The following is a 22471-nucleotide window of genomic DNA, read 5'->3' as shown; positions in this document are numbered from 1 at the left end:
TGCAGTAGTCAGAAGGTTAATGAAGATACCGACGGCAGTTGCCGTTAAGATACAAATTTATATAGGTAGAACAACACCAACTGCACTTTTGTGCCATCGGTAAAGCTCCCCAACAATGGCAAAATGTGTACATTATCTGCCAATATTTAACATTTGCATGTTTGAAATATGTCTACATACAGCAAAATAACAAGTCATGTTTATTTGCTGCAAATATTACTTTAAAAAAATTGCCCTGTATTTGTTTAATCATAATATATATTTTGCTCCTAGTGTATGATTTGCAAAAAAAAGCTCCGCATGCTGGCTAGTGTATGATTAATGTAATGCCTTTTATTGTGGTTAATTACAACAACAAAAAATTGAATAAAAATAGCCTAGAATTACTCAGGGGTTGAAATAACTGGTCGCCTAGAAAAAAAAAGTCTTAAACACTTATGATTCCTAACTGGCCTCTAATTTGACTCATTCCGGAACCAATTGGTCCCTAACCCTCTACATATTTCTCACTCCAGCCAGTGCACCACTATTGGTACATCAAAGGCTGTGTATGTGCTATCCTGTCTATAGTGTGGTGCATATAAAAGATCCCTTACTGCTAATCGAAAAGAGTAGCCCATGAAGTGGCGACAGCAGGTTTCCTCTCAATATCTGTGTTGTCCTTAACCATTGTCTGACACCATATAACCGTAAATAAAATGTGTTGAGTGCATCATTAAATAAAACAGTTCCTTCCTTCCTTGCGGATTTCTCCGCTATGACTGTCACAAATGACCATATGTTTGACATCCAATAGCCGATGATTAATAAATCAATGTGCTCTAGTGGGTTCGTTAAACAAAACAAAGTATATACTGAATGCCATTGAATTTGTTAAACTGTCGGTGCAACAAAGTTGGTTGGTTAGACATTTATTTTCGCAGAATTCTTATAGGTAGGAGTATGGTGTCTATGGAAATAATGGAATTATCATTGGTCAGATATAGAATAGCCATAGTTTAAAACATGCTAGTGTTAAAAATATATTCTTTCATATTTCCAATTAGTAAGTACAGCTTTGTGTTGTCAGCCTGTTTATCATTACGTAGCAGAGCTCTAAAAGACTTTACAGTTACCAAAATAAGCAAATGTCCATATGCAGCATTACCAGTGATGAGAAATGTCCTCCAATGCTGACATTGTGATGAAATCATTTCTGAGGTGATCTGGCTTCAATTTAGAATTGGCAAAAGTAGTCGTGACTATGCCCTTCCCAGGTGGCCCCATTGGGCTATTTCTCGTTCCAGCCAGTGCTCCACAACTGGTGTAACAAAGGCCGTGGTATGTACTATTCTGTCTGTGGGATGGTGCATATAAAAGATCCCTTGCTGTCAATTGAAAAGAGTAGCCCATGAAGTGGCGACAGCGGGTTTCCTCTCAATATCTGTGTGGTCCTTAACCATATGTCTGATGCCATATAACCATAAATAAAATGTGTTGAGTGCATCGTTAAATAAACATTTCTTTCTTTAATCATAATATATATATATATTGCTCCTAGTGTATGATTAATGCAATGCCTTTTATTGTGGTTAATTATCCAAAAACATTTGAATAAAAATAGCCTAGAATTACTCAGGGGTTGAAATAAGGAATCGGAAATACTGTCAATTATACATTGTTCGATTAGTAATATTTCATTATTAAATACTATTAGGTAATAAATTTTAAGAAAAACAGCTGAATATTTTTCATTAATGATGTGATACTATTAATTAACTGATTTTAATTAGTATTTTTTGCATTACTAAAATGTACCTGACTAACAATTGAACACTGCTTGCAGGACTTGTAGATTATGGCAGCCTCACTCCCATTGCTAGTGATATTCAATGTTGGGCTAGTAAATAACTGCTATTGCCATGCCAGACGCCTGGTGAAAAACAAAGTGGTCAGATGCTGCATTTAAGTATTTATTTTGTAAATATGAATATCCTGCCCCCAACCCCCCCAGTCTTAGTGTTTTTAATTGCTATCTCCCTCTTTAGGTGACATATCTCGGGCCTAATTCACAAAGTTCTCTTAGGCTCTGCTGGACAACAAAGCATCCTCTTTGCAAGTCTTTTAGCATTGCACTGCGAGATCACAAAGTTGCAAGAGTTTAGTGAATTAGACCCCTGGGGCCTAATTCACAAAGGTCTCTTGGGCTCTGCTAGACATCAAAGCATCCTCTTTGCAAGTCTTTTAACCTTGCATTGCGAGATCGCAAAGTTGAGAGAGTTTAGTGAATTAGACCCCAGATTATTACTATTAGTAAAATTGTATTAAGTAAAGTAGGATTAGTGAATTTTTAATCATGACTAGTAGATTTTTAAAATAACTGAATGTGGATTTTGTAAATAAATTTTAGAAGCCCAGTAAGTACAGCTTTGTGTTGTCAGCCTGTTTATCATTACGTAGCAAAGCTCTAAAATACTCTTTACAGTTACCAAAATGAGCAAATGTCCATATGCAGCATTACCAGTGATGAGAAATGTCCTCCAATGCTGACATTGTGATGAAATCATTTCTGAGGTGATCTGGCCCCAAGTTAGAATTGGCAAAAGTAGTCGTGACTATGCCCTTCCCAGGTGGCCCCATTGGGCTATTTCTCGTTCCAGCCAGTGCTCCACAACTGGTGTAACAAAGGCCGTGGTATGTACTATTCTGTCTGTGGGATGGTGCATATAAAAGATCCCTTGCTGTCAATTGAAAAGAGTAGCCCATGAAGTGGCGACAGCGGGTTTCCTCTCAATATCTGTGTGGTCCTTAACCATATGTCTGATGCCATATAACCATAAATAAAATGTGTTGAGTGCATCGTTAAATAAACATTTCTTTCTTTAATCATAATATATATATATTTTGCTTCTAGTGTATGATTAATGCAATGCCTTTTATTGTGGTTAATTATACAAAAACATTTGAATAAAAATAGCCTAGAATTACTAACCCCCCCAGTCTTAGTGTTTTTAATTGCTATCTCCCTCTAGGTAACATATCTGGGTTCTAATACACAAAGCTCTCTTAGGCTCTGCTAGACATCAAAGCATCCTCTTTGCAAGTCTTTTAGCATTGCACTGCGAGATCGCAAAGTTGCGAGAGTTTAGTGAATTAGGCCCCAGATTATTACTATTAGTAAAATTGTATTAAGTAAAGTAGGATTAGTGAATTTTTAATCATGGCTAGTAGATTTTTAAAATAATTGAATGTGGATTTTGTAAATAAATTCTAGAAGCCCTGCTACTTGACTGGTGCTAGCACAACATGCGTTGGTGTACGTTCTTGCATCAAAGTAAAACAGACATACCTAGGTGTTACGTAAGCTGTGGCACGTAACCTGTGTTACGTAAGTTGTGTTACGTAAGCTGTGGCATGTAACCTGTGTTACGTAAGCTGTGGCACGTAAGCTGTGGCATGTAACCTGTGTTACGTAAGTTGTGTTACGTAAGCTGTGGCACGTAAGCTGTGGCACGTAAGCTGTGGCACGTAAGCTGTGGCACGTAAGCTGTGGCACGTAAGCTGTGGCACGTAAGCTGTGTTACGTAAGCTGTGGCACTAAACAAATAGGCGGTGTGTTGACAGCTGTTGTGTGACTTTGTTTTTGGAATGACATTAGGTCCAAAATATTATGGTGACTTCGACTTCTCACCACAGCTAATAATTGAATTGAGCTGATGTTTTGCAAAAAAAAGAAGAAAAAAAGCACCACATGCTGACTAGATGAGGTGCAGTGTTCATTTAATACTCGGTCTTTTATAGTAGGTAGTAGTTTGCTTATGATGACATGATGTCCTGCAATGCTGTATTCCTGATGATGACATTTCTGAAGCAGACTGTCTCTCTCCTCCTTTAGTAGACCCATTTGCAGTTTGGGCTATTTTCTGTTCCAACCATTGGTCCAAAACTGGTTCATCAAAGCCCATGGTATGTTCTGGCCTTTCTGTGGGGAAAGTGCATATAAAAGCTGCTTATCGGAAAGAGTAGCCTATGTGGTGGCAGCGGGTTTTCTCTAAAGAAATATGTCAGAATGACCGTATGTTTGACTTCCAATAGTCAATGGTAAGATAAGAATGAATGTGCTCTAGCATCATTCTATTACTGAAAATATGGACTATTAAATATCAATAGGTACCCATTGAAATGCATTATTTTGGTGGAGGAAGAAAAAACAGCAGCAACTCTGTGCTTGGTTATTTCAGGTTCTTTGCTGAACTTGGCGAAACATCCAGCGTCGACGGTTCAGATCATCGGTTCAGAAAAGGCTCTGTTCAGGGCCCTCAAGACAAAACACGACACACCCAAATATGGTCTTATCTATCACGCATCACTGGTGGGATCGGCCAGTGCAAAGTTCAAAGGAAAGGTAAGAAATGATTGATGTGAGAGTGAGTAGATAATGTCGTCAACTTTAAATATTGCATGTAGTAACCAAGTTATTTTCCAACATAATATCAGTCAGTACATGAAAATATTTTACCAAATTAAAATAAAATTAGAAATTGGCAAATTTGGTGAGTGGCAGAGGTAGCCATTGGAATCACCAGAATTTAACATGTATGTTCAATAGTATTCAACAAGCTCAAATATATGTCTCCTTTTTCATTTTCTTTTTGGAGTGGCGAGATTTAGCTCAGTCTGTTGAGTGCTCGCTTGAGGTGCTTGTGTCGCAGGATCGAACCACCTCTATGGATCCATTCAACTGATTGTTGTTTTTCTTGTTCCAACCAGTGCACCACAAGTGGTCAAAGGCTGTGGTATGTACTTTCCTATCTACGGGAAAGTGTATATAAAAGATCCCTTGCTTCATAAAGAAAAATTTCCTATGATGACTACGAGTCTGAAATACCAAAATGTTTGACATCCAATAGCCGATGATTAATTTATCTATGTGCTCTAGTGGTATCTTTAAGCAAAATAAACTATACACTATTTGCATTAAATTGATTTTTTTATTACAAAAGAGTTTGAAAATACAGATTGTAGCTTTAAATACCAGAATATGTACCTGAAATTTTTATAGGCTAAAATTGAAGTAAAATTCCATTAAAGGAATACCCTAGTTCTTAAACACTACTGCATATTTTTCACTATTAAAGCCATTTATGATCACTAAAATCAAACATTACTTACATTTTATTGTTTAGATTATCCATTTCCTTACAACACAAGTGTTTCTGGTCATCCTGGTTATTTCTTAGCTGAGCTTAGTAACTGGTTTAACATGTCCATATACCACTAGGGTTTTGAACATGCCTATCCCGAGTCTGGCCTCCGATAGGATCGGGGGGTCTGACTCGGGACAGGGATAACCTAACAAATAGGGTCAATTTTGAATATTAACGCCAAGAGTATAAAAAAGGTGAAAATTGGGGTTAATAAGTTTTGGCTGCGCCCTTAAAGAAAAATATTAGCATTCCTTACCTATATAAATTGTTAATATAATATAATTTCGGTGCAAATTTAGATGGGCTGGTCTAAAATTAATAATAATTATTAAACAGTATTCATTAAGCCCATGGTAGGTTAAGAGGAAAGGGGCTGCCAATCATATTTTAAACATTGGTGTGACCAGGTGTTTCTAAATCCATGAAATGGATTTTTCATATTTTTAAAAACACATCTGCATCTGAGAAGTAGCGGTTATTGATTCGAGTTCTAGTCTATTTTTTATGGATATTTCCTGGTTTTAACGTCACACTCTTCTTTCACTCTCTTGGAACCTTATCCAAATGTGTTACAAGTTTGTAAATTAACTAAATTTAGTGTCCATTTTTATGAGTTAAAACTAGGGTTTGTGCCTTTAAACTGGAAGAACAATTACAGTTAACATTTTTTGCAACAATTTATGAATTTTTTATTATCAATCATCAAATTTTAATGATAATCTCTCATTGGAACATTTCTAGCAGTAACATTGTGATGGTAATGGGTTTCTCTTTTCACTAAACCAGAGTCGCAGTATCTGTGTTGCAGATGCTTAATAACGTACTGAGTTGTCATGAACCAAAATGTTTTATTTTTTCCAGATGTCGAGGATGTTGGCAGCGAAAGCGTCTCTCGCAATACGTGTTGATGCACTGGGCGATGAAACGAACACGGAGATTGGTTTGGAGCACAGAGCCAAGCTAGAACGTGCAATGAAAATGCTGGAGGAACAAGGGGTAAGTAAGGCGCATATTCCATTTGTCCGTAATCCCTGTGCAAATCCGTAATTAGTAATAATGACTTTCTAGGCAACTAGGTTGAGCAGATTCCAGTTATGCGTCTCCATACAATCACTATTCATTATGGATTACGGAGACAGAACATAGCCCAGTGGTGAAGTGCTCGCAATATCTTGTTCCAGCCGGTGCACCACGACTGGTATATGAAAGGTTGTGGTATGTTCTAACATGTCTGTGGGATGGAGCATGTGAAAGATCACTTGCTACTAATTGAAAAATGTAGCAGGTTTTCTCTCGATGACTATATGTCAAAATTACCAAATGTTTGACATCCAATAGCTGATCCAATTAATGTGCTCCAGTGGTGTCGTTAAACAAAACAAACTTATTTTCGATACGAGTATGTGACCCCGATGATTATAGTACAAAGTAGTGGTCTGAACCTGCTGTAGAAAAACCTACTGTTATGAGGGGACATTATTGAAATAGCGTTAGTTTTGTTTAACAACATAGAGCACATTGATTTATTAATCATCGGCTATTGGATGTCAAGAATTTGGTTATTTTGACAGTCTTAGAGAGGAAAGCTGATACTTTTTTCCAGTAACAAAGGGATTTTTATGTAGGACAGTAATTTGTTGCTTTCCTTAAAGGCATACTGTCATAGATTTAAGGACCTTATTTCTCTAAAAATTAATAATAAATCAAAATTACATTAATTTTTACAGACCAAATCTAGCTATTGCATCACTTTAACTACATCATGATGGAGTGAAATCCATGTCAACCCTCTCAGCAATGTTAGTTTTTGAATTATGGACTATTGCCATAATTCAATTATTTTTACAAAATATCATTAATAAGTGGAGTATGGTGGTTACATAGATGGTTGAATAAAGTACATTTAGGGACAAGTAATACTTTGTTAGGCCATGTAATAGGTCAGTGGTTTGACAATATGCCTTTAAAACTTTCTTTCCTGGTAAAAATTGTAAATGTGTTTTAAAACTTTATTGCAGTCTAGAAGAATAATTGGAACTGGGAAGATGAAGGCAAAATGGGAAAAATACGATAATAGAAGGTATGTGCAGTGTTTATTCAGTCGGAAATAGATCTTACGGATATGCCTACACACCACTCGCAAAGTACTACTCGACATTTTGACCAAGTTGAAACATTTTCATGTATGGTATATTTGGCTAAAATGTAGCTAATAGCTTGAAACAGTAATTTCATCATGTCCTGCTGTTTAACAATTAAATATCTTGATGAACTACAAGTTGCACCTACGAATGTTAATTTCAATGTTTAAACCCCCCCCCACACTTTTTGGTTTTTTTTTTTAAAATACATGTACTAAATAAATTATGAATATTGCATCACAATGGTTTTGTTCAACTATGAGTGTCACCGAATCAGAAGTTTGATGGTTGGCGTCATAGTATTCCACATTCCACAGAATACTGGTTTTTAGAAAAATCATCTTTACTTTTGACATTGACAGCTATGACAAATAGTTGTTCCCCGGTGATTATTTTACAAAGTAGTGGTCTGAAACTGCTGTTGAAAAACTTTGTTATGAGGGGACATTATTTAAATTGCCTTGCTTTCAAATGGTTTGTTATTATCCCCAAAAATATGTATATTGAAAAGAAATTGTTGATGGCGAAAAAACTGTTAGGGGAAGGACATAGTGCAGTGATAAACTGCTCACCTTATTCGCAGTTGGTTTAGGATCGATCCCCATAGTTTGTTTTTTGCTTAACTGGTGTTCGAAAGGCCATGGTTTGTACTGTGCTGTCTTTGAAATGCTGCATATTAAAACATCCCTTGGAGTTGCTGCTAATTGGAAATAGTAGCCTAGTGCGTGACAGCAGTGGGTTTCGTCTCTCGCTATCTGTATGGTCTTTAAGGGGAGAGATTTAGCTCATTCGGGTGAGTGTTTGCTCGAGGTGCTTGCGTCGCAGGATCAAACCACCTCTGTGGATCCATTCAGTTGATTGTTTTTTACTTCTTGTATCACAACTGGTCAAAGGGTGTGGTATGTGCTTTCCTGTCTGGGAAAATGTATATAAAGATCCCTTGCTGCATACGGAAAAATGTAGCGGGTTTCCTCTGATGACTGTATCAGAATTACTAAATGTTTCATATCCATTAGCCGATGATTAATTAATCATTGTGCTCTAGTGGTGGTGTTAAACAAAATAAACTTTTAACTGTGTGGTCCTTAAACATACAGTCATAATGGAAATGTGTTGAGGGTGTTGTTACATGAATCATTACTTCTAACAGCCATTGATTAATAAATTAATGTGCTATAGCGGTGTCAGTAATAAATATGGTACTAAATCTAATAGTTGGTTAAAAGAATGCTGAAGTGTCATTAAGTAACATACCTTTCCTTGTAATTTTAGATTTGCAGGAATAATATATTTGATGATTAGTCATATACTGGTACCAGCAGGAGTTAGTTCCCCTGATGATGACAGTCTATTTTATTGATTGACAGTGATTAATTAATGTTGATAAGGCAGACTGAAGGGAGACAACTCCTGTGGAATGGTGAATAAAATATGGCTCATTTGTATAAATTGTTAATATATTATGCATTTTTGTACAAGTGTATAAATTGTTAATATATTATGCATTTTTGTACAAGTTTATAAATTCTGAATATAGTATACATTTTTGTACAAGTTTATAAATTCTGAACATATTATACATTTTTATACAAGTTTATAAATTCTATATACATTTTTGTACAAGTTTATAAATTCTGAACATATTATACATTTTTATACAAGTTTATAAATTCTGAATATATTGTAAATTTTTGTACAAGTCTTGGCTTGGTTTACACTGGATATTTACATGCTACTGGACTAATTAAATGATTTCAGTGAGATAAAAACCTACAATCCGGCTGCCGATTCCACGTTGCCGAGAGTTACAAAGAAACGAAAGCTCGACCAAGATGATGATGACGAGGAACCTGTTAAAAAAGAACCAAAAATGGAACCAGGGGAAGAGAGTCCCAGCAAATTAAAACACAAGATGAAACAAGTCGAAGAAAGTAAGATTTATACCCATACTTTCATTTTTTGAAATCTGTATAGTAAAACAAAAAAAAGAAAGATATTTTATTTAACGACGCACTCAACACATTGGTTGTATGGTTATATGGCGTCAAACATATGGTTAAGGACCACAGATATTGAGAGAGGAAACACGCTGTCGCCACTTCATTGGCTACTCTTAGATTATCAGCAAGGGAACTTTTATATGCACCATCCCACAGACAGGGTAGTACATACCATGGCCTTTGATATACAAGTCATGGTGCACTGGCTGGAATGAGAAATAGCCCAATGGGCCCACCGACGGGGATCGATCCCACACCGACCGCGCATCGAGCGAGCGCTGTACCACTGGGCTATGTCTCACCCCTGTATAGTAAAACAAACCCAGAATAATAATAAAATTTGTAATGAATTAAAAGATTTTTAAAATTGACTCTTATCACAAAAAAGGTGGATAATCCGTTCGATAGAAAGTGTGTATGACCATTTTCTACTTTCTAAAAGATTGGTCTTCGTAACTCTTAATTCAATTATAAATAATGAAGACGACACACTGGTCTCCCATGGAGTTAGTTCCCCTGATGATGACAATCTGTTTTCTTGATTGACAGTGATTATTTAATGTTGATAAGGCAGACTGAAGAGGGACCACTCTTGTGGAACAGTGTGAATAAAATAGGGCTAAGACATTAATGAACCAAAAATAGAATTTTTTCAATAAAATAGTGTATTATGAATAAAAATGTGTTTGTATAGGTTGGAGGGTGGCTACAAATAGGTCAGTAGAGTGCGCCGTGTGGGCCAGAGGGTAAAATGGGTATGACGCCATACCCAAATTTTCACAGATTTTATATTTTTAAGTTAACCTTTTGACAAAATTAATGACTCTTTATCATTACTGTATGATTTTCTTAACCCTAACCCTAAACTTAATCCCCCCAATACACCCTGTTGACTGGTTGCATTCAGTTCCAAAGCACCCTACCCATAAATTTCGTTCTGTCAGAAACACTATGTATAAAAGATCTGTGGATGATTTTTAGTAACTTTCCTGTGTGGCAGCAGGTTTTTTTCCTTTCAACTATAATGTGCAGAAGTGTCATTATTATAGGATATTAAAACAGCTTCCATTTCGTATCATGTTTATATCCAGAGTGAAATAATTTAAAATTTTCACGAGCTTTAGCGAGTGACAATGAAAATTATTTTACAATGGACATAACATGATACGAAATGGTAGCGAGCTTATTACCCATAATCGATCTTAATTTATATCACACAACTCGTTTGGTTGACGTTCCTATAAGGTTGTAGTGTTCCTATACGGTTGTAGTGTGCCAGTCGACGTCGAAGTGTTACGTCCCACTCGGCGTTCTAGTGGGATGTATCACTTTGATATGTACTAAGATATTTTTAACCGTATGGGTAATAAAACAAACATACATTCATTACTTCACTTTGGTGAACGGGTGGGACGTAGCCCAGATGTAAAGTGCTCGCTTAATGCATGGTCTGTGTGGGATCGACCCCAGGCGGTGGACCCATTGGGCAGGCTATGATAGCCTTTAAAAAGCTAGGGAATGAAGGTCACCAAGGCTACTTTCATACATTTTTGAAAGGGCACCAAATTTTATTTAGGAAGTCGATTTCACCAGAAAAAAACTTAACTGTAATACTGTTAAATTGGCGTCCGTTCATCAATAAATCTTTATATTAAAGGCTGTGGTTTGTGCTATTCTATCCGTGGGGTGGTGCATCTAAAAAGATCCCTTGTTACTAATGGAAAAATGTAGTGGGTTTCATAATTATCAAATGTTTAACATCCAATAGCTTATGATTAATAAAATCAGTGTGCTCTAGTGGTGTCGTTAAACAAAACAAATTACTTCTTCTTCACTTGTGTGAAAGGCTTTTGTTAGTAGGTGAGGTGGGTTGTTGTTTAATGTTTTGCATTGTTTGAAGAATAATAAAGCATTCGCTTGATGTGCGGTTGCTCTAAGATCGATCCCCATCATTGGACCCATTGCGCTATTTCTCGTTCCAGCCAGTGCTCCACAACTGGTGTACCAAAGGCCGTGGTATGTACTATCCTGTCTGTGGAATGGTGCATATAAAAGATCCCTTGCTGCTAATCGAAAAAAGAGCCCATGATGTGGCGACAGCGGGTTTCCTCTCTCAATATCTGTATGGTCCTTAACCATATGTCTGACGCCATATAACCGAAAATAAAATGTCTTGAGTGCATCGTTGAATAAAACATTTCCTTCCTTGTTTGAATAAGATGCTTGTAAACATTGTACAAGAGGTTAACCGTTCACAATTTGTTTTCTTCCTTTACTCAGGTGAAGAAACGCCAAAGAAGAAGAAGAAAAAGAAGAAGCATTTGGATGCTTCTGGAGATGCTAGCATTTTAGATACAACACAGGAATCATTAGGTAAAAATATTTGGTCCATGTAGGTAAAACTCAGCTCATGTAGGCTTTTTTCCAATAGGTAAAACTCGGCTCATGTAGGCTTTTCAATAGGTAAAACTGCGTTCCATGTAGGTTATTTCAATAGCTCGGGTAGAATATTTCAGTAGATAGAGCAAGATAAATGTAATTTATTAGTCCCCTGCTTGTCCAATCGGAAGAGACTTTATTGTATTGTCTTTATCCTTCTGTCTTTCCGTTGTTGCGTCCGTCTGTCCAACAAATAGTTTTCCGCATTTTTTTTCCCATAGTGCTTGGAGATTTTGAGTTGATAATTTGTGTACATATTTATCATATACTGTTACAGATCAAGTTTGAATTTCATGGCGATTTACCGATTATTCAGTTATGGCCCTTGAACGTTGAAGATATGAAAATGTGCTGGGTCCGGTGGGGGACATCTATTGCTTTAGTAGTACTCTCAGAATGCTGGTTTCAATTGATTAAAGTTTGTTAGGGAGAATATTTCAATAGGTTAACGTGGAAAAAGTTTATGTTAATTTATAAACCTGTAACAAATTTGGATACAACAGAGTGAAACAAGAGTCTGTGACACATTGAAATACCCTTAAAAATAAACTAAAATGTGACTAAATAACTGTTACTCTAGATGCATGTGCGTTTTTAAAAATATGAGAAATGCATTTTGTGTGTTAGAAACACCAGGATGACCAGAAACACTGCACTTTTACGGAAATGGATAATCTAAAGAATAAAATATACATAATGTTTTATTTCAGTGATTATAAATGGCTTCAATAGTAAAAAAAAATATGCTGTAATTTTTAAACACTAGGGTCTGTCCCTTAAATGTAGAATTTTATACATAGTAAATGAGAGGTACAAGGTTGGAAGACAAGACAAAGATAGAAATGACAGGTGATTTTCCCCCACCACCACCCCCTACCCCCCCTCAACCCCACCCCCCCCCCGACTTTACTTTTTGTTCCCCTGATGATGACAATCTGTTTAAATCTTGATTGACAGTGATTTTTTAATGTTGATAAGGCAGACTGAAGGGGAACAACTCTAAATATGAGGTTGCTGTTTTTGGGGGGTCTGTTTTACTGTTTCTCATACTTTTATTGTCAGTTCAGTTCATTCCAGCCAGTGACCCATGACTGGTATATCAAAGACTGTGGTATGTGCTATCCTGTCTGTGGGATGGTGCATATAAAAGATCCGTTGCTACTAATGGAAAAAATGTAGCGGGTTTCCTCTCTAAAACTGTCAGAATAACCAAATGTTCGACATCCAATAGCTGATGATTAATAAATCAATGTGCTCTAGTGGTGGTGTTAAACAAAACAAAACTTATTATTGTCAGTTCATTTTGTGCCTTGTTTGTAGGCCCAACCAGTTTCCCACAAATAGAATAGCCCATCACAATCAATGCCCCACATTTGGTATATCTAAGGCTGTGGTATGTGGTGTCCTGTCTGGGAAAGTGCATGTAAAAGATCCTTTGCTGCTAATGCAAAAATATGTCAGGTTTTTCTCTGAAGACTACTGGTCAGAATATTTAAATGTTTAACAATAATGAATAAATCACTGTTCTAGTGGTAGTGTTACAGGGATAGACCCTAGTTTTTAAACACTAAGGCCAATTTTTCACCTAGGCTCGTGGAAAAATGGACACTAAGTTTGTTCAATTTACAAACCTGTAACAAGTTTTGATACAACAGAGTGAAACGAGAGTCTGTGATGTTGAAATACCCTTAAAAATAAACTAAAATGCGACTCCATCACCGTTACTTCTCAGATGCACGTGCATTTTTTAAAATATGAAAAATGCATTTTGTGGTATTAGAAACACCAGGATAACCAACACTTTGGTTGTACGGAAATGGATAATCTAAACAATAAAATATAAGTAATGTTTGATTTCATTGATCATAAACGGCTCTAATAGTGAAACACGTGCCTTGGTGTTTTAAAAACTAGGGTCTGTTCGTTTAAACAAAGCGACCAACTTTTGAGTGAACATTCCTTTATCTTATACATCGGTCTACAGGCTGGTAGGTACTGGGTTCGGATCCCAGTCGAGACTTGGGATTTTTAATGCAGATACCGACTCCAAACCCTGAGTGACTGCTCCGCAAGGTTCAATGGGTAGGTGTAAACCACTTACACCGACCAGTGATCCATAACTGGTTCAACAAAGGCCATGGTTTGTGCTATCCCGCCTGTGAGAAGCGCAAATAAAAGATCCCTTGCTGCTAATCGGAAAGAGTAGCCCATGTAGTGGCGACAGCGGGTTTCCTCTCAAAATCTGTGTGGTCCTTAACCATATGTCTGATAAAATGTGTTGAGTGCATCGTTAAATAAAACATTTCTATCTTTCCTTTATCTTATACAGGTTCTCCGAATGGCGACATATCACAAAAGAAGAAGAAGAAAAAGAAGAAGGTTAAACAAGAAGCTGAAAGCGACTAGCAATTCCAATCATACCAAATAGGCATTACTTTTATTTTGGCTAATAAAATCACCTCCATTTTACTTTTTATTTTTGCATAAATGAATTTTATAGAGCATCTGTGAATTTTAATATTCTTTCTCAAAGGGCATTAATTTTATTTTGTTTTGGCCAACACAAATTCAGCTGGCTTGTCTGGTATATAAAGCTGCAATCTGTTATGTTTTTGTTATTTAGCCATTTAGAATAGGTTATGTTTACCAATGCGTAGTTTTGCAGTTGCCCAAGGTTAAAACTGTGAACTGGTTGTGGATTGAAAGTTATGCTAGAGTCGTTTTGCAGGGCTAACTCTGGTTGAGAAAAACATTTCGCCAAATTGTCAATTGCAGAATTCGTTGTTTTTTTTTGTTTTTTTAAATGTCAATTACTACATGTAATTATTTTGTCAATTTTAAAATAAAATTTGCCAACTGCTTTCAAAATTCACAAATGGCAAATTTGGCGAATGCCAGAGCTAGCCCTGTTTTGGCACTGTTTAGATGAGAGGGGAAATACACCAGTATTGTTTGTATTTAAACATTATTGTTTATGTATATGAAATGTGTTCAAGTAAGCCATTTTAAACTTTGATAATGCAATTTTGAGCTCACTTGTGAACATTGTACCAGATTTACACAAAAAGATGTATATAATATAAAACCGTAGTTTTTAGTTTTTAAGAACCAACATTTAAATGTATGATGAAATTATTGTCATAAATTAAAAGAAATTTCATTTTAAAAGAAAGGTGTTATATGCTCTAAAATGTAAATAAAATATATCATAATCATAAATAGTGGTTATTGTTTATTCAATATATGCATCATAGCACCAACCTCTCCTGTAGTCCTAATGTTTTATTTAACGATGCAATCCACACATTTTATTTTCGGTTATATGGCGTCAGACATGGTTGAAGACCGCACATATATTGAGAAGAAACCTGCTGTTGCCACTTCATGGGCTATTTTTCTATTGGCAGCAAGGGATCTTTTATATGCACCATCCCACAGACAGGACAGCACATACCACAGACAGGATCCTAAAACGACTGCGCATTAGGCGAGTACTTTACCACTGGGTTCACATCCTATTACTGGCACAAGGCCGGACATAGCCAGGTCGTATATCACTTTACCACTGGGTTCACATCCCATTACTGGCACAAGGCTGGTCATAGCTCAGTCGTATGTCACTTTACCACTGGGTTCACATCCCATTGCTGGCACAAGGCTGGTCATAGCTCATTCGTATGTCACTTTACCATTGGGTTCACATCCCATTACTGGCACAAGGCTGGTCATAGCTCAGTCGTATGTCACTTTACCACTGGGTTCACATCCCATTACTGGCACAAGGCTGGTCATAGCCCAGTCGTATGTCACTTACCACTGGGTTCACATCCCATTACTGGCACAAGGCTGGTCATAGCTCAGTCGTATGTCACTTTACCACTGGGTTCACATCCCATTGCTGGCACAAGGCTGGTCATATATCACTTTACCACTGGGTTCACATCCCATTACTGGCACAAGGCTGGTCATAGCCCAGTCGTATGTCACTTACCACTGGGTTCACATCCCATTACTGGCACAAGGCTGGTCATAGCTCAGTCGTATGTCACTTTACCACTGGGTTCACATCCCATTACTGGCACAAGGCTGGTCATAGCCCAGTCGTATGTCACTTACCACTGGGTTCACATCCCATTACTGGCACAAGGCTGGTCATAGCTCAGTCGTATGTCACTTTACCACTGGGTTCACATCCCATTACTGGCACAAGGCTGGTCATAGCCCAGTCGTACTTTGTCACTTACCACTGGGTTCACATCCCATTACTGGCACAAGGCTGGTCATAGCTCAGTCGTATGTCACTTTACCACTGGGTTCACATCCCAAGGCTGGTCATAGCTCAGTCGTATGTCACTTTACCACTGGGTTCACATCCCAAGGCTGGTCATAGCCCAGTCGTATGTCACTTTACCACTGGGTTCACATCCCATTACTGGTACAAGGCTGGTCATAGCCCCGTCGTATGTCACTTTACCACTGGGTGCACATCCCATTACTGGCACAAGGCTGGTCATAGCCCAGTCGTATGTCACTTACCACTGGGTTCACATCCCATTACTGGCACAAGGCTGGTCATAGCCCAGTCGTATGTCACTTTACCACTGGGTTCACATCCCAAGGCTGGTCATAGCTCAGTCGTATGTCACTTTACCACTGGGTTCACATCCCATTACTGGCACAAGGCTGGTCATAGCTCATTCGTATATCACTTTACCACTGGGTTCACATCCCATTACTGGCACAAGGCTGGTCATAGCCCAGTCGTATGTCACTTTACCACTGGGTTCACATCCCATTACTGGCACAAGGCTGGTCATAGCCCAGTCGTATGACACTTTACCACTGGGTTCACATCCCATTACTGGCACAAGGCTGGTCATAGCCCAGTCGTATGTCACTTTACCACTGGGTTCACATCCCATTACTGGCACAAGGCTGGTCATAGCCCAGTCGTATGTCACTTACCACTGGGTTCACATCCCATTACTGGCACAAGGCTGGTCATAGCTCAGTCGTATGTCACTTTACCACTGGGTTCACATCCCATTACTGGCACAAGGCTGGTCATAGCTCATTCGTATGTCACTTTACCACTGGGTTCACATCCCATTACTGGTACAAGGCTGGTCATAGCCCCGTCGTATGTCACTTTACCACTGGGTTCACATCCCATTACTGGCACAAGGCTGGTCATAGCTCATTCGTATATCACTTTACCACTGGGTTCACATCCCATTACTGGCATAAGGCTGGTCATAGCCCAGTCGTATGTCACTTTACCACTGGGTTCACATCCCATTACTGGCACAAGGCTGGTCATAGCTCAGTCGTATGTCACTTTACCACTGGGTTCACATCCCATTACTGGCACAAGGCTGGTCATATATCACTTTACCACTGGGTTCACATCCCATTACTGGCACAAGGCTGGTCATAGCCCAGTCGTATATCACTTTACCAGTGGGTTCACATCCCATTACTGGCACAAGGCTGGTCATAGCCCAGTCGTATGTCACTTTACCACTGGGTTCACATCCCATTACTGGCACAAGGCTGGTCATAGCCCAGTCGTATGTCACTTACCACTGGGTTCACATCCCATTACTGGCACAAGGCTGGTCATAGCCCAGTCGTATGTCACTTTACCACTGAGTTCACATCCCAAGGCTGGTCATAGCTCAGTCGTATGTCACTTTACCACTGGGTTCACATCCCATTACTGGCACAAGGCTGGTCATAGCTCATTCGTATATCACTTTACCACTGGGTTCACATCCCATTACTGGCACAAGGCTGGTCATAGCCCAGTCGTATGTCACTTTACCACTGGGTTCACATCCCATTACTGGCACAAGGCTGGTCATAGCCCAGTCGTATGTCACTTTACCACTGGGTTCACATCCCATTACTGGCACAAGGCTGGTCATATATCACTTTACCACTGGGTTCACATCCCATTACTGGCACAAGGCTGGTCATAGCCCAGTCGTATGTCACTTTACCACTGGGTTCACATCCCATTACTGGCACAAGGCTGGTCATAGCTCATTCGTATATCACTTTACCATTGGGTTCACATCCCATTACTGGCACAAGGCTGGTCATAGCCCAGTCGTATGTCACTTTACCACTGGGTTCACATCCCATTACTGGCACAAGGCTGGTCATATATCACTTTACCACTGGGTTCACATCCCATTACTGGCACAAGGCTGGTCATAGCCCAGTCGTATGTCACTTTACCACTGGGTTCACATCCCATTACTGGCACAAGGCTGGTCATAGCCCAGTCGTATGTCACTTTACCACTGGGTTCACATCCCATTACTGGCACAAGGCTGGTCATATATCACTTTACCACTGGGTTCACATCCCATTACTGGCACAAGGCTGGTCATAGCCCAGTCGTATGTCACTTTACCACTGGGTTCACATCCCATTACTGGCACAAGGCTGGTCATAGCTCATTCGTATATCACTTTACCATTGGGTTCACATCCCATTACTGGCACAAGGCTGGTCATAGCTCATTCGTATGTCACTTTACCATTGGGTTCACATCCCATTACTGGCACAAGGCTGGTCATAGCTCAGTCGTATGTCACTTTACCACTGGGTTCACATCCCATTACTGGCACAAGGCTGGTCATAGCCCAGTCGTATGTCACTTTACCACTGGGTTCACATCCCATTACTGGCACAAGGCTGGTCATAGCTCATTCGTATATCACTTTACCATTGGGTTCACATCCCATTACTGGCACAAGGCTGGTCATAGCTCAGTCATATATCACTTGCCTCGTGTGGTCCCAATGATAGAAATAAACAGAATTTTTTTACTAGTCCAAACGGACAAATACATCTAGAAATTTACTTCATTTGTCCAATTAAATTGTTTGTTTTATTCAAGTACAAGGATGATGATTTTGATTGCTTGAAATGAAACTGCATTGAACATTTTCACTTGTCCACAGGACAACCACCAAGGTACATTTCGCTTGTTGGGACAAACTGACAAGTGATTATTTCTGGGTACTCATATAGAATAAACAGCAAAGGATCTTTTACAGACAGGACAGTACATACCATGGCCTGTGACATTCCAGTCTTGAAAAAATTAGTTGTCGAGGGCAATTGATAAGGTTCTCTCTTGCACCTCGGATAAGTGCTCTACCACTGAACTACATCCTGTACCTATTGTGATTCAGGGGCCAGACACAGCCCAGTGGTAAAAGACATAGCCCAGTGGTAAAGAGACAGCCCAGTGGTAAAGAGACATAGCCCAGTGGTAAAGAGACAGCCCAGTGGTAAAAGACATAGCCCAGTGGTAAAGAGACATAGCCCAGTGGTAAAGAGACAGCCCAGTGGTAAAGAGACATAGCCCAGTGGTAAAGAGACAGCCCAGTGGTAAAGAGACATAGCCCAGTGGTAAAGACATAGCCCAGTGGTAAAGAGACATAGCCCAGTGGTAAAGAGACATAGCCCAGTGGTAAAGAGACATAGCCCAGTGGTAAAGAGACATAGCCCAGTGGTAAAGAGACACAGCCCAGTGGTAAAAGACATAGCCCAGTGGTAAAGAGACAGCCCAGTGGTAAAAGACATAGCCCAGTGGTAAAAGACATAGCCCAGTGGTAAAGACATAGCCCAGTGGTAAAGAGACATAGCCCAGTGGTAAAGAGACAGCCCAGTGGTAAAGAGACATAGCCCAGTGGTAAAAGACATAGCCCAGTGGTAAAAGACATAGCCCAGTGGTAAAAGACATAGCCCAGTGGTAAAGAGACAGCCCAGTGGTAAAGAGACAGCCCAGTGGTAAGAGACACAGCCCAGTGGTAAAAGACACAGCCCAGTGGTAAAGAGACAGCCCAGTGGTAAAAGACAGCCCAGTGGTAAAGTGCTTGCCTAATGCATGGTTGGTTGGTCGAGGACCGATCCCTGTTGGTGGACCCACTGGGCCATATCTCGATCCAACCAGTACACCACAATTAGTATATCAAAAGCGCAGAATTGTATGTATTGCTGTTGGTTGTAGGGATCATATTTTATTTTGTGTTTATTTGTTGCAAATGTTACTGGTTTGAAATTGCTGTAAACACTCTAAATTGCTGTAAACAGACTCTAAATTGCTGTAAACAGACTCTAAATTTGCTGTAAACAGACTCTAAATTGCTGTAAACAGCAGACCTGTCAACCTTTAGTCAAGAGAAAGCAGGAGGTGTGTGTTGAAAAAGCAGGAGATTTTGTCAAAAAGCAGGAATTTTTTTTAATTCACACAATTTAACCCAAAATCGCAAGATTTAAAAAAAACATTATTACAATAAGTTATATGAATACTATATAATGTCATATATACTTCTTAACCTTAGATCTTGGCATTAAAAAAAAAACACAAAAAAAAACAAACAATTTAAAAACATTTTTTTATTTTTTTTTCAAGTTTAAATATCCAAAAATGTTAAGAGCATGAACAAGAAATAAAAAATTTAATTAGTACATTTACGGTATTACACTTACAGCCTTACAGGTTGCATTACATTATCATTTGTGGTTAGTGTACCTAAGTACCAAAGAAAAATTTATATAAATCTTATAAATTAATATTCAGTTTTTACTATAATGAGGAACGGTGGCGTGGTACTTATTTAAAATCATTATAATGATGCAATAAACATTGTATTTTCATTAATCATAAGTAAAACCTCATTACGGACGTCGTGTGAAATATACCGGAATTATACCCATTTCCGTGAGTAACTTTATGTCAATGTCAAACACAACATTTTTTAATTGTACAAAAGTAATTTCTTGAAGAGTAACCAACATTTTACTGCACAAACATACAAAATTAACTGACACAAGTATGTTTATACAGTTAATTGGTCTTTTCGTTGTCTTGCTGTGACATGTGATTTTAACATGCATCGTGTGTATCGCTGTCAACTCGGAGTCTGGCAGTTCAGATTCGCCATAGTTGCATTATGTAATCCAGTGGGAAGACATTTTACAATTCAGAGGTGTTATTAGAACTAAATTGAATAGGTTTTTTGTTTGTTTATATGCAACACTGAATGTCAATACACAGCCTGTTGAATTAGCGGCAACACGCTTCGTAGCCATTACGATGACAACAAACATTATAATTAGACGTCATTTTATAAACTCCATGTGCTTTTTTAATAATATAAATAGGCTATCCCACAATTCTCACTTCAGCAAAGGCTAAACAATCGGGACAATTCGGCCTGTTACATTCTCAGAAACCGAAAGTAGTCGACATTTTCCGAATGAGAAAAAAAAGGTAGAGTTACTTCCCGTATGTTATTTGGACAAAAAGAGGATCGATTTTTTTTTTATGCTTACAAAAATGTCATTTAACAGGAGAAACTGTCTCCCGCACAGGTGAAAGGAGGTTTTATCAAATACCGGGAGACTCCCGCGGAATCCGGGAGGGTTGACAGGTCTGGTAAACAGACTCTAAATTGCTGTAAACGGACTCTAAATTGCTGTAAACAGACTCTAATTTGCTGTAAACAGACTCTAAATTGCTGTAAACCGACTCTAAACTGCTGTAAACCGACTCTAAATTGCTGTAGGTAAGGATTTTCCTTCAGGCAAAACATTTCGGAAGTGCTGTAAGGTACAAATTCTTAATTTCGAGCCCTGAAAACGTGCACATAAGACATTCTAATAATCTTCTTCATGAGCAACCACAAATGGTCAAAGGTCGTGGTATGTGCTATCCTGTCTGTGGCATGGTGCATATAAAAGATTCCTTGCTGTCAATGGAAAGATGTAGTTGGTTTTCTCTGAAGACTATGTCAAAATTACCAAATGACATTCAATAGCTGATGATTAATAAATCAATGTGCTCTAGTGGTGTTGTTAAACAAAATAAACTAACTTTAAACGTTTCATGAGCAACATCAAGGAGATCATTCTCCTTAAATGGTAGCATATCACAAGAAATTTAAATTACATTTTATTAAAAATGATCTTGCAAGGCGATCACGTTGGTCAATTTCCTAAAACTTTCCAGGAGAGTGTTGAGGGGAGCAGGAATAATCACTTACCTTTCCAGGAGAGTGTTGAGGGGAGCAGGAATAATCACTTGCCTTTCCAGGTGAGTGTTGAGGGGAGCAGGAATAATCACTAGCCTTTCCAGGAGTGTTGAGGGGAGCAGGAATAATCACTAGCCTTTCCAGGAGTGTTGAGGGGAGCAGGAATAATCACTTGCCTTTCCAGGTGAGTGTTGAGGGGAGCAGGAATAATCAAATCACTAGCCTTTCCAGGTGAGTGTTGAGGGGAGCAGGAATAATCACTAGCCTTTCCAGGAGAGTGTCGAGGGGAGCAGGAATAATCACTTGCCTTTCCAGAGTGTCGAGGGGAGCAGGAATAAACACTTGCCTTTCCAGGACAGTGTTGAGGGGAGCAGGAATAATCACTTGCCTTTCCAGGCGAGTGTTGTGAGGAGCAGGAATAATCACTAGCCTTTCCAGGAGAGTGTTGGAGAATAATCACTAGCCTTTCCAGGCGAGTGTTGAGGGGAGGAGGAATAATCACTAGCCTTTCCAGGAGAGTGTTGAGGGGAGCAGGAATAATCACTAGCCTTTCCAGGCGAGTGTTGAGGGGAGCAGGAATAATCACTAGCCTTTCCAGGAGAGTGTTGAGGGGAGCAGGAATAATCACTTGCCTTTCCTGGCAATGAACT

The 22471-nt window shown here is 38.8% G+C and overlaps 1 protein-coding gene across 1 annotated transcript in view; it reads left to right on the top strand.

The window, feature by feature from the left end:
• Positions 1-15081, top strand: part of LOC121387515 (nucleolar protein 58-like) — a 39952-nt gene extending 24871 nt beyond the window's left edge. The window contains exons 10-15 of the mRNA XM_041518658.1: positions 4221-4384; positions 6048-6182; positions 7205-7266; positions 9086-9258; positions 11608-11700; positions 14096-15081. Of these exons, the coding sequence (XP_041374592.1) occupies positions 4221-4384; positions 6048-6182; positions 7205-7266; positions 9086-9258; positions 11608-11700; positions 14096-14172 (704 nt within the window). The 3' untranslated portion in view covers positions 14173-15081. The remainder of the gene's footprint in view (positions 1-4220; positions 4385-6047; positions 6183-7204; positions 7267-9085; positions 9259-11607; positions 11701-14095) is intronic.
• The last annotated feature ends 7390 nt before the right edge of the window (positions 15082-22471 follow it).

This window comes from Gigantopelta aegis, chromosome 13 (genome assembly GCF_016097555.1).
Source record: "Gigantopelta aegis isolate Gae_Host chromosome 13, Gae_host_genome, whole genome shotgun sequence".
Classification (NCBI taxonomy): Eukaryota; Metazoa; Mollusca; class Gastropoda; order Neomphalida; family Peltospiridae; genus Gigantopelta; species Gigantopelta aegis.
Note: the sequence above shows the minus strand (reverse complement) of the source record. Positions and strands in the feature narration are given on the sequence as shown.